At 36.5% G+C, this 12802-nt stretch overlaps 1 protein-coding gene and 1 long non-coding RNA gene across 2 annotated transcripts in view; one reads left to right on the top strand and one right to left on the bottom strand.

Annotated features, from left to right (window-relative positions):
* Nucleotides 1-12578, bottom strand: part of oaz1b (ornithine decarboxylase antizyme 1b) — a 14888-nt gene extending 2310 nt beyond the window's left edge. Inside the window, 4 exon segments of the mRNA NM_194432.3 lie at nucleotides 2154-2239; nucleotides 5518-5690; nucleotides 5956-6095; nucleotides 12364-12578. Of these exon segments, the coding sequence (NP_919413.2) occupies nucleotides 2154-2239; nucleotides 5518-5690; nucleotides 5956-6042; nucleotides 6044-6095; nucleotides 12364-12491 (526 nt within the window). The 5' untranslated portion in view covers nucleotides 12492-12578.
* LOC147838673 (uncharacterized) lies at nucleotides 999-5487 on the top strand. The gene is made up of 3 exons (XR_015519864.1): nucleotides 999-2434; nucleotides 4113-4222; nucleotides 4602-5487. It is a non-coding gene; the product is annotated as an uncharacterized LOC147838673 (long non-coding RNA).
* Nucleotides 12579-12802: the final 224 nt, after the last annotated feature.

The raw sequence follows: 12802 nt of genomic DNA, 5'->3' as shown, positions 1-12802 counted from the left end.
CTGGCGTTGGGCGGGTTAAATGACCTAAACAAAGACAGCCGTTCCGGCACATAATGCACATGTCCACAGCAGAATATCTGACTTCAGCATTGAGTTTCAGATAAACAAGAATGTTCTCTGAGCATGATTCTGAATATCTGCTCATGTTATGCTGTTTTATGCTTTAGAACAGGGGTTCCCAACATTTTTTTTGCCCGAGACCACCTTTTCATCTGGTATATTGTAAGGCCCCCCTTAACATTTAATGATATCACTCATATAAGTTTGCAGTAACGCCCTATTCACACGGGGCGTCAGCGTCAACGCTTCCCATTCACTTTGAATGGGTGATGTCAGGCGTTGCCAAACTGCATTGTGGATCCGTCGGCGCCGCTTCAGAAGCGTTGCTCGCTGCAGAAGTTGGGACTAGCTCAACTTTTCAAGCCCCAACGGAAGCGTCAGCCAATCAGATCGCTGTATGCAAATACACCAGCTCAGACAGTGGCCTATTGCTGACTGGATTTCATTGGCTGACGCTGCTATGACGATCGCTTCAGCCCCGACTTCAGACACGCCTTCAATCAAGCATTGACACTGAAGCCTCGTGTGAATAAGGCGTAAGGATGTTGTTTTTAAACAAACGGTGCGTTTATTAATAAATCTAGATATGTTTATGCCCAAATAATAGCCTGATGTAAAATATAAAAGCGAAACATCAGTAGGCATAACTGCATCAGTAGGTAACTGAAAAGCATAAGCCTTTAAACTGGCCATATATTATATCCATTAAAATAATTGTAGTCAGTAGCTGTAACATCCCTCATCTCATATTGGGTGTGTGTCAATTGACCCTTCGGTAAGCCACACCCATCAACTGCCACCCACCAATCATGGCTTAGCAACTGTAGCTACGCGCAGGGGCTCTGTCAAGCTCTCGAGCGAGTGCATATGGACTGTGCAAATCTGATACCCGCTATTCTTAAAGTTTAGACGGGATGGTGGAATTTTTTCCTTTTTTTAAAACCTAAAACCCAAGAGGAGGAATGCCAGCGTGGATCAAGCTGTGTGAGGGGCTTAAAGGGGCGGAGCTAAGTTGGTTTAGTTTTGATATTCCCGACACATTCAGTGATAGACGGCAAACGTCTATCTTTTGTAGACAGGTTTCCTACAAAAACACAAAGCTGGTGATGTTTCACAGCTGTCTTATTCCTTTTTCCACGCGATATTGTGAGTAATGCTCCGTTTAAGCCTTCGCCATAGTAACGTTAGTCATACTAATAGCGTATAGGTCATGAGTTATTGATCTGGAACACAAATCTGTTGCTCACTTTACTGAACTTCATATTTACATCTATTTCAAGCTACGAATATTTGAAATTACAAATCAACAGAACAAAACCGAGATATGATCACAAAATGAGCAGCTGCGATCAATATACTCCACCCGCAGCTGTTTTTCAGTCATTTATAAAGAGCACACAAACATACTGACAGTGATGGGTAACTTACTGTACATTGTTATGGGTCAATGATGCTAATATTCAACACAAATCCATCAGTTTCCCCTTTCTGGCTGCTCTTTCTATGAATGAACTGTGTAAAAGCACTGTAATGCGCGTTTCCTCGTCGGTTAGTAAGGCTATATTTCATTGCACAACAATTAATCTATCAGGCTTTTTGGCTAAAATAGCTTTATTTGAGTTTAATGAAATGTTATGATGAAGATGGACAGCGGGAGGAGCCGTTCAGAACACAAATACAGTCAGAAATAGGCTGATAATTTTAATGAAATAAAGTAATATTAAACGTTGATTTCTAAAGGGGTTAAAAAGAAAAGCATTTGGCCTAATACTGCTTAGAACGCACACCTTCAGCAATGTCCAAACACAAGTTATCCTGATTTTTCAATAAACAAAACTGTCAATTACAAATATTCAGCTAAATAAAAACCAATAAACAGAATTAACTAAAAAGTGTAGGCCTAAAATCACCAGGAAACTGTTTATTTCATTTATTTCATCACTCTTGTTGCTTTTGTGAGTATATAAATTTAGTACGCACATTTTTACTAAATCTATAGTCAGTCCACTTTATAAAAAAGCCTCCTGGAAAACATTAAGAACAGCACTGTCTAAAAAACTGCAGTGGTGTGTGTTGATGTGTGCTTTACTCACCACGATCCTCCCTGTTCTTGTAGAAGCAGACAAACACACTGACCACCTTCAGATGCTCTTCAGCAAACTCCAGCAGAGAGATGAAGCTGAACGAACAAACACACAAACACACACACATATATAAATATCACTCAAACCTTGTAAAGAGTTTTCTTCCTATAGCTATAGTTTAGTCTATAGCAAGAGTTTTTACTGTAGTGTTGAGTATGTATTTGTTATTGGTTTTATTATTTAGCTTGTTTGTATTTGATGTGTGTTTATGTTAATTATGTAAATCTATTGTCATTGGGCCTGTTTCAGTAAGGAGGTTCAAACAACTCAGAGTTTAAACGTGAACTCTGAGTTGATTTACCGAGAGATTAAAAACTCAGAGTTTTCGGTTTCAGAACAGCTGATCTGAGTTGGGTCAATCAACTTCGAGTAGACCAACTTAGAGTTAAGCGCGCACACCGTGACTTTAAAAAGGCATTATCAATGGAGCGCAGACATTACGAGTGACTATGGCAATATGTTATAAAAGAGATCACCATTTCTTTCTCCAGCTGAACTTGATGTTCTCATGCAAAGTTATAGCAAATATGAGCGTATATATTTGAAAAGAAGCAACCATCAGTGAAGAAGAGACAGTTAGCGTGGGAAAACAGCTGCTTAAGTTAATGCCTAATTTCACTTTTTAAGTATTTAAATATTTAAGTATAATAAAATAAGTAATGCAATTTGTGACGTTTATATTTTTTTCTAAACTTTTTTATACATTTATTAGTTTTAAATGATTTAACAGTGCACTTGTGTGTCTGCCTTTTTTATTGATCAAGTGATAGAGGTTAATATAACATTTAGAAGGTGAGCAGTACTAAAAATAATTTTTAGAAAGAATAATAATCCCATTAATCTAGTTAAAGTGCATGTCGAAGGTGAATTTAATTTAATTATTTATTAAAAAAAGATAAGCCATTCTCGTACAGTTCTTCTGTGTGTGACTAAAATGTAGGCAATAGCTATGTTTCCATCCAAATATATTAAATAAATGTATGTGCAAAACTGGAATATTGCATAAAAGATGCGAATAAAATTCCATCCAACGAGTCAAAGAGAAAAAATCGTCACTTCCTGATTAAACTGGCACCAAATATCGACAGTAAAAACAGAATTTACTGTGGTAGAAGAAGCTGCGTCAATTAATTCTTTATTTAGCCTAATTAATGTACTTGCGCCTCGATGTCAAAAGCAATGACTGTAAAAGGTCAAAAGACAATGTTGAAACAATGAACACGTGGGGGCGTCTAAAGCCATGCGACGCGGAGAGTCACGCACCAGACGTTCGGAGGTAATAAATAATACACTAATACTGAAACAGTTAAGGCATTTTAGAATGACTAAAACAATATTTAAGACGTGTTACAGTGTGCTCAGCCTGCTGGTTTGTTCATTTACACACATTTTCATTATCATATGATCATGATCTTTTTTTAATGTATATACTGTAATTTGTTCAGTAAAAGTGTTTCCATCGTAGTTTATGCGCACATTTTCTATTGAATAAAAGTTTATCCTACTCAGTTATGCGCGTTTTTTATGCATATTTTAAAAAGTTATGTGCATCATGACGTTTCTATCAATCGTTTTTATGCACGTATCCAAAATGAGCATTAAAAAAGGTGGGTGGAAATGTAAGGCTCAGGTGAGAAATACCGCTTCATCTTAAAAAAAAGGGGAGGAGACCGACAGAAACTCTGAGTTTAGAGAATAAAACCTGCTTCTGACCAGGTTAGATTCACAGAGTAAGTGACCACAGTAACTGACTCTGAGTTAAAGTTACCTCTCTTTTAGAAACAGGCTTGACTTACCCTGCTTTCTCCAGTTTAACAAACCTGCCATTTTGAAACGGAAAACCCAGAGTTTCTCTCATTTCAGGGTTAAAATACTCTGAGTTTTCTGTTAACCTCCTTTCTGAAACAGGCCCATTATCTATTGAAAATCATGTTATTGTCCATACAAACTGAAAGTTACTAGTGCAACAAACAATAATGAGTAGTCGCGGGGCTTTTTTAAAACAAACAAAACATTGAGTAGGGGCGGGGCTTTTTTGAAACAAACAGAATATTGAGTAGGGGCGGGGTTTTTTGAAACAAACAGAATATTGAGTAGGGGCGGGGATTTAAAAAAAAAAAACAAACAGAATATTGAGTGGGGCGGGGCTTTTTTTGAAACACAATATAGAGTAGGGGTGGGTGCTTTTTTTGAAACAAACAGAATATTGAGTAGGGGCGGGGCTTTTTTGAAAGACAATTGAGTAGGGGTGGAGCTCTTTTGTAACACAGAATATTGAGTAGGGGCGGGGCTTTTTTGAAACAAACAGAATATTGAGTGGGGGCGGGGCTTTTTTGAAAAACAGAATATTAAGTAGGGCTGGGCTTTTTTTTTTTTTTTTAAACAAAGAATATTGAGTGGGGGCGGTTTTTTTGAAAAACAGACTATTGAGTAGGGGTGGGGCTTTTTTGTAACAGAAAATTGAGTAGGGGCGGGGCTTTTTTGAAAAACAGAATATTGAGTAGGGGTGGGGCTTTTTGAAACAAACAGAATATTGAGTAAGGGCGGGTCTTTTTTTGAAAAACAGAATATTGACTAGGGGGAGGGCTTTTTTGCACAATTGAAAGAGAATATTGAGTAGGGGGTGGTGATTTTGCACAACAAACTGAATTTTAAGTAGGGGGGGGCTTTTGTGCAACAAACAGAATATTGAGTATGGGCTTTTGCACAAACAAAATATTGAGAAGGGGAAGGGCATTGTTGCACAAAAAAATTTATATTGAGTAGGGGCGGGGCTTTTGTGCAACAATAGAGCATGGGCGTTTGCACAAACAGAATATTGAGAAGTGGCGCGGCATTGTTGCACAGAAAACAGAATATTGAGTAGGGGCGGATTTTTGTGAAACAAACAGAATATTGAGTAGGGGCGGAGTTTTGTTTTGCACATCTAAACCATAATATTGAGTAGGGGGCGGGGCTTTTTTTTCACACAACTGAAACAGAATATTGAGAAGGGGGCGGGGCTTTCTTTTCACATAACTGAAATGCATTTAAACAAATATTTTTAATAAAATGTTTTTTTACAGTGCACAAATTAATTGTTCACCTAAAGAATAACAATGTGTGCACAATAAACATCTTGACTTCACACAGGCATTAAATCTAATGTTTTACTCATTCTGACACTGTGTGTGTTTGATCTGTTTGTCTATCGTGTGCTGTACATCTGTTGTTATATAGTTCAGTTATTCTCCTACAGTGTTGATCAAAGTAGTGTGTGTGTGTGTGTGTGTGTGTGTGTGTGTGTGTGTGTGTGTGTGTGTGTGTGTGGCACCTCTCCTTGCTGCCGTCTGGAAAGGGTTCGCAGGGAATCTCCACAAACAGGCCATCTCCTCTCAGCACTGCCTCCCACTGGATAAGCCGCGCCGCTGCGGGACGACTCTGGAAATGCAGGATCTGCGGACGACCGGGACCAGCAGGCTCTTCTGTCACAGTCAACTTCCTGTCCTGAGAACACACACAGCATTAGTGCATGCACATAAACCACCAGCATGAACACACACATACACACAGATCATCACTGCATGCACATTCACCATCAACACACACACACGCACACTACAAGTTGTCTGTCAAGCAAGGTAAGCAACAACCATTCCCAGCATTAGGTCTCGCTCACCTCCAATATAAATAAATCTGACAAATATTTAAAGTTGGAATTTTGTTTTGACAGCTTCAGTAATGTCCTGTAGTGTGTGTAGTGTATACTTACGGAGTACAGCGTCTGTGTTGTGGATGGGTGATCCCGTGCTCCGTTCCCTCGCCCACCTGGGATCTTCAGAGGTGGGTGAGGGGCATCAGGAGCACCACAGAGGCCCTGGACCAGTGGTACTACTACAACATACAGTCAGACTGTGGAGAGAGCACACACACACACACACACACACACACACAACAGCATTAAAACATGATATACACACACACACACACACACACACACACACACACCTACTACAACAAACAGACTGTGGAGAAAATACACAGAACCTGATGGATAAACACACACACACACACACACCTAATAAAATATACAGACAAGCCGTGAAGAAAACACACACAACAGCGGCTTTAGAACATGATTAGATAATGACAGATGAACACACACAGCTACTATGAGTTCTGCATTACAGACTTCTCGTGGTTCAGCTTGGTTTTCGGGTCACAGTTTCAGTTCTGTATTTATGTTCATATGTTATGCAGATATGTTAAGTAAAAGAAACAATAATATAATCATATAATATATAAAATAACTAGGGTTGGGTGCTGAAACATCTTTGTAAGCAGTATGCACCGGGCCGAATCAGCATAGAAATTTCGGTGCCTAATTCCGGTGCCACTGGTGTTGCGACAAGAACGTAAGAAGCATCAAGGGGTGCATCAAAGACACACATAAGTACGAGTTGTGTCACACAATCTCTAAACATTTAATTCTAACAGCTTTGAGGGATATGGACACCGTCAGTGATGTTGGGTGTTTGTTCTTGTTGCTTAAAGAAGGCAAAGTGTGCAGTACGGCGCATGCCTTCATCAACACTCATGATCACGTTCATCTAATTTGCTTAAACGAAGCGTTCTATAGTATGGCTTTATTTTACAAGCAAGGACTCTGACACAGCCACATGCAGCAGATGCTTTACAAAAGTTGCGTGTAAGCGAGTAAACACGTCAAACTTATGAAATTTGAGGGCTCATGAAATCAACTTAAAGGTGAGGAATGAACTGTCTTAACCAGCTTGTGACATCATCTGACTCTTTATGTAGGTTTCCATGGACACCAATACTCTGATTTTAACATGATTCAGACAATACTCTGATCAAGAGTCTACCGTTAACAGTGATTTTGATTATCTTAAAAGGACCACAGATACAAAATGCAGAGGAAACATTTAGATCATAATAATGTTTTACTGTCGAGAAGCAAGACTTGACTTCAAGTTTAAATACTGACAGACTAAGAAAACACACACAACAACAGCATTAGAACATGATAAACACACACCTACTACAACATATAGACAGACTGAGGAGAACACACACAACAGCAGCATTAAAACATGATGCACACGCAAACACACACACCTAAACATAAACACACTGTGAAAATACACACACAACAGACTGAGAAAACACACACACACACACACACACACACACACACACACAACAACACCATTAGAACATGCTGAAACACACACCTACTACAACATATAGACAGACTGAGGAGAACACACATAATAGGAGCATTAGAACATGATGCACACGCAAACACACACCTACACATAAACACACTGAGGAGTGCATATAGTGCAAGCCTTTTTGCACTATATGCTGTTCTTTATCTGCACTCATTTGCTATATGCCCTTAATGTTATTGTATGTTTACAAATTCTTATTCCTTATGTATATTTTTAGACTACATTTTATGTATAATTGTATATATTATACATTTTCTTTTTCTTAAAACTCTACTTATTATATTAATATTATATGTTTATATATATTATTATATAATTCCGATTCTCTATATGTCCTGTACATGTGGCTGAATTGACAATAAAGCTGACTTTGACTGTGAGACAACACACACACACACACACACACACACACACACACACGTGCGCACACACGCACACGCACACACACACACAGACTGTGAAAACAGGCACAACAGCAGCAGCATTAGATCACTAAACACACACACTAACTACAACAAACAGACATCCTGCAAAAACTAACAAAAACACCATGAAAACAACACACAAACAAAAACACACACCTATTAAAATATATAGATTGATGAAAATTACATTACACGGTTGGCATTAAAATGAACATATAATCGTTATCTGACTAACTTCAAGCAGCTAAATGTATCTGGGAAAATATTCAAAGGCTTTTATTCTCATAAACCACGCGCACGTGAATGCGTCTGACTGTTCTGATTGGCTAAAGCAGACGTCTCCCGTCAGCACGTTCTAGACGTGCACACACTCTTTCTGGCAATCTTTCTTCTGCATTCACACAGCGCAGCATTCCAGCAAATTACCGGTAATGATACAACTTCTCTTTCCGGAAAATAGCCAGAATGAATTTACCGCTATTTTCAAAAAGGACCTGTTCACACATATAGACCTTTCTGGAAAATTGCAGATGAGTTTCCGGAAAGGTCTGTATGTGTGAAAGGGGCTCATGTGTAAAGGATTCAAATTGCAGCTTATAAAATAAACTGTTTAGTTTTTTTTTGTATTTTTTTCTAAGAGTTGCGCATCAGATATGCACGAAGGCTGCACCAGGCCATTCAGGCTTGATGCAAAAGTATAAATCAGCCTTTAGGCATCTGATGAAAGACAGACAGTGTCATTTTTTTACATTTGACATTACACATCTTTTGTGCTTTTCACCTTTTTTTTCCCTACCTTTTGTACAAAAATGCACTTACATTTGTGGTTTTGCCACATTTGTATTGTATTTAATGTGTTTTGAATGCAAATGCCACTTTGTTTAAAGAAAAATAAATAGTGTTGACTTATGATGCATGTTATGTATGTTTATTATTAAAATTATTAATATTAATTGTTAATTACTAATTTTATGTTTATTATTAAAAACAAGTTATGTAATATCATTTGTTCCCGACCTTTGACTTTAATTAAAACTCACATTTTTGGACATTTTTTTGTAGACGTTGAGAACCCGTTCTACTGTATTTCACAATATTTTGGGGTTGTTTTATTTTTTATTTTTTGCAGATGCACTTCCTAACAAAATCATCTCAATGTATCTGAAATGATGAGTTCTTTTCTAATATACCCATTTATGACATCTGGTGAAGTTATATTTTATGTTGCAACATATATTAAATATTGCAAGTCAGTTTTTTCCAATATGGTGCAGCTCTAGTTGACAGAGACATCTTTGAGTTTTTTTACAGTACACTCTCAGAAATAAAGGTACAGGAGCTGTCACTGGGGCAATACCTTTTCAAAGATACATATTTGTACCTGAAGAGTCAACAGTGAAAGCTTAAAGGTGCCTATTAACGTGCAGATGTACCTAAAAGTACTTTTGAGGTACCATTATGGACCCTTCAGGTACAAATATGTACCTTTTGAAAAGGTATTGCCCCAGTGACAGCTGCTGTACCTTTATTTCTGAGAGTGTACTGTAAAACACAAGCACAGACAAAAAAGAAAATTAAAAAGAGTTTTGCTATTTTGTGAAAACTTTTTTCATGCCAAAATTAACATTTGCATTCAATTGATCATGTTCAAGAACACACACCCATGCACACACGCGCACACACACACACACACACACACACACACACACACACACACACACAAGCAAGGAAGTAAAAATATAAAGCACAATTCATCAGTTTGCCACATGACATTTCTTCATTCCACTGCTCGACTTCATTGTTTTTCTGTGTAAACACACACACACACACACACACACACACACACGATGCGGGACTCAGCTTTGCAACAGTCAGAAGACCTTGAGTTTAATCTTTACTCCAAACACACACATTCTGTGTGAACGTCTCAGTATTTTCATTTACTGAAGGCCAAAAAGAGGAATTACACACATTATAAACAGCAGCTGCCAGACAAACACAGCTTGCATTTACAATTACGCTTCATTCATTTTTCATTAGTTAATGCTTTTGTGATTTCACCTACAACTACACTTAATTCACTTTTAGTTGTATTATTAGATTATTTTAAGATTTTAAGATTTCATCTACAACAGTGTTTAATTCACTTATTTCACAGTGTTTTCTGATTTAATTTACAATTAAATCATTTTATTAGTGTATTTTTGTCTTTTTTTATTTAATTTACAATTAATTTAAATAATTTTATTAGTTTATTTTAGTCTTTTTAAATTTAATTTACAGTTAATTAAAATCATTTAGTTTATTTTAGTTTTTAATGAAATTTACAATTAATTTATATCATTTTATTAGTTTATTTTATTTTAGTTTTTTTTTATTTAATTTACAGTTAATTAAAATCATTTAGTTTATTTTAGTTTTTTTAAATTAAATTTACAAGTAATATACTTTAATTAGTGTTTTTTAGTCTTTTTAAATTTAATTTACAATTAATTTAAATAATTTTACTATTTTATTATAGTCTTTTTAAATTTAATTTACAGTTAATTTAAATAATTTTATTAGTTTATTTTAGTCTTTTTAAATTTAATTTACAATTAATTTAAATAATTTTATTAGTTTATTTTAGTCTTTTTAAATTTAATTTACAATTAATTTAAATAATTTTATTAGTTTATTTTAGTCTTTTTAAATTTAATTTACAGTCCATTTAAATAATTTTATTAGTTTATTTTAGTCTTTTTAAATTTAATTAACAGTTAATATAAATAATTTTATTGGTTCATTTTAGTCTTTTTAAATTTAATTTACAATTAAATTTAATTCACTTTTAGTTGTTTTTATTAGTCTTTATTTTTAGTTTTTGTGATTTTCCATGTGCTTTTTAAGAGTGTTTTTTAAGCGTTTTGTTTTTAGATCTTTCCAAAAGATTTACTTCACTGTCATTTTTATAACGTAAGAAATGCAACCAGGGATTATATTTTATCTAGTGGTGATCTGTTAATGGAGTTAAGGCGAGACTCTTATCACCGTTAATCTACTCTCAAGGTTCGGTTGGGAGCTGTGTCCACACCAGCCAACACTCCCGTTTTTCCCGGTATATTTCAGACTCATATCCCGTTTTGTTCTGTCTCCCGGAATTTCGTGTCGCACCCCCTCTTCCTGCTCTTCAATGTTATGGTTTTAGTTCATTATAATATGCCTGAAAATAGCTTGCTGTATTTTATAATTATATTTTAAATAATATAACTATTTATTTATATAAAAAAAAAATCAATAGCATTTTGTTTCTTTTTCTTCAATCGGTGTCATTCAGACAATACAAAACACAACAAATACACACAATATAGATTTATAAATCCTTCTAAAAACAATCATGTGTGAACACAATAATAAAGCAAATCAGAAATAGATTATGTGAGTGCCAAATTTAAATAAAATAGTAGAACATGTTGGACTGGACAAATCCTGTGTAGAACAGGATAAAAATAATAATTATTTAAAATAAAATGAGAAAATAAGAGCTACAGCTGAAAAACAGACAGAACAACGGTAATTTCTTACTAATGTATTAACAAAAACACTAATGAGTGAAAACATCAGCACTATCAACACACATTCACACACAAAGACCAACAAAAACATGCGGTTCAAGGTCACGTGAAAAAAATAATAAACAAAAAAGGGTGACGTCATGACGTTTCATAACAAATATTTTGCACTTCCAGAAAATAATACACGACTTTCCTATGGGTTACTGTGAAATATTAAATATGCATTTAAAGTAAAACCACGACTACAATTATATAGATTTAATAATAATTTGACGAACAGAAAATAACGCTCGATTGTCAGCAATAAAAGCAAAATAAGCCAAAATCAGGAGAAACACCCCTTTAACACCCGAAGTGGCGTCGGCGCGATCAAAGCCTCGAATGTGGTGACGTCACGGCGTTTTAAAATGTGACGTACGTGTGAAAATCTAGGCCCTCGACGTCAAATCTCACAACAAGAGCACATTATAAACAATTTAACCGAACAAGAGCCTTTATCATCTAATATTAATCTACAATACAGCAATTCGCGTATAATCGTTATGAGATCAAAGCGGCCTCGTGAACGCGCGTTTAAAGGGCTACGCTCGATTGTGAAGATGCTAAGCAGAGGATTTAACCGAAATGAATAAAAGTTTGACATGTTAACACGACATGACTGATGGATGGGCGATTTTAACGCGTTTAGATGCTCGTGTGTGGAATGTTTGCGGATTTGAAGAGCTGTCGCAGATATGCTGAAGAGATGCCGTTAGCATTAGCATTAGCATTAACGTTAGCTTGCAGGCCCCAAGAGGAAACCGACCACCGTTAAACCGTTTTTAAACCCTTATTCAGGACGACAAGTGTCGAAGTGATAAGCGTATGCTGTCGTTAAACCGGAAACGAGCATGTTTTTATCTGTGGTCGAGTGTTGACGGGCTGTTTTAGAGGATTGTCGTCTCACCTCGCCATCCTGTCGGTAATACTGGAACTGAGCGCCTCCATGATGCTGCTCTCGCACTGTTTCTTTCCTTCTTTTTCGCGGGCAAAGCAATGACTGTTTAGGATGCGCTGGAGGTTGGATTTTACCATCCGGCCTCGGGAGGTTTCACGGCGGCCTGTGCGCTCGGCTGCTGTCGGCAGTGAGTCTGTGGAGCGCGGAGGCGGAGACGCGCACAAAAACACAAACGCGCTACTATGGCGAAGGCGGAGCTCATTAATATTCATGAGGTTGCCATCGCTGCCTTCAGTGACAGGTTAGCGCTAGAAGGGATACAGCCGCGGCCAAAGTTAACGAGAATTATGTGTATTACTTATTAAATTACCAATTAGTTGTATTTTATTAACGTCTTCCCCTTCCCAAACCCTCATAGTAATGTTAAAACAGTAATCATTACGATAAA

Source organism: Danio rerio, chromosome 21 (assembly GCF_052040795.2).
Source record: "Danio rerio strain M-AB ecotype USA chromosome 21, GRCz13ab, whole genome shotgun sequence".
In the NCBI taxonomy this organism is placed as follows: Eukaryota; Metazoa; Chordata; class Actinopteri; order Cypriniformes; family Danionidae; genus Danio; species Danio rerio.
Note: the sequence above shows the minus strand (reverse complement) of the source record. Positions and strands in the feature narration are given on the sequence as shown.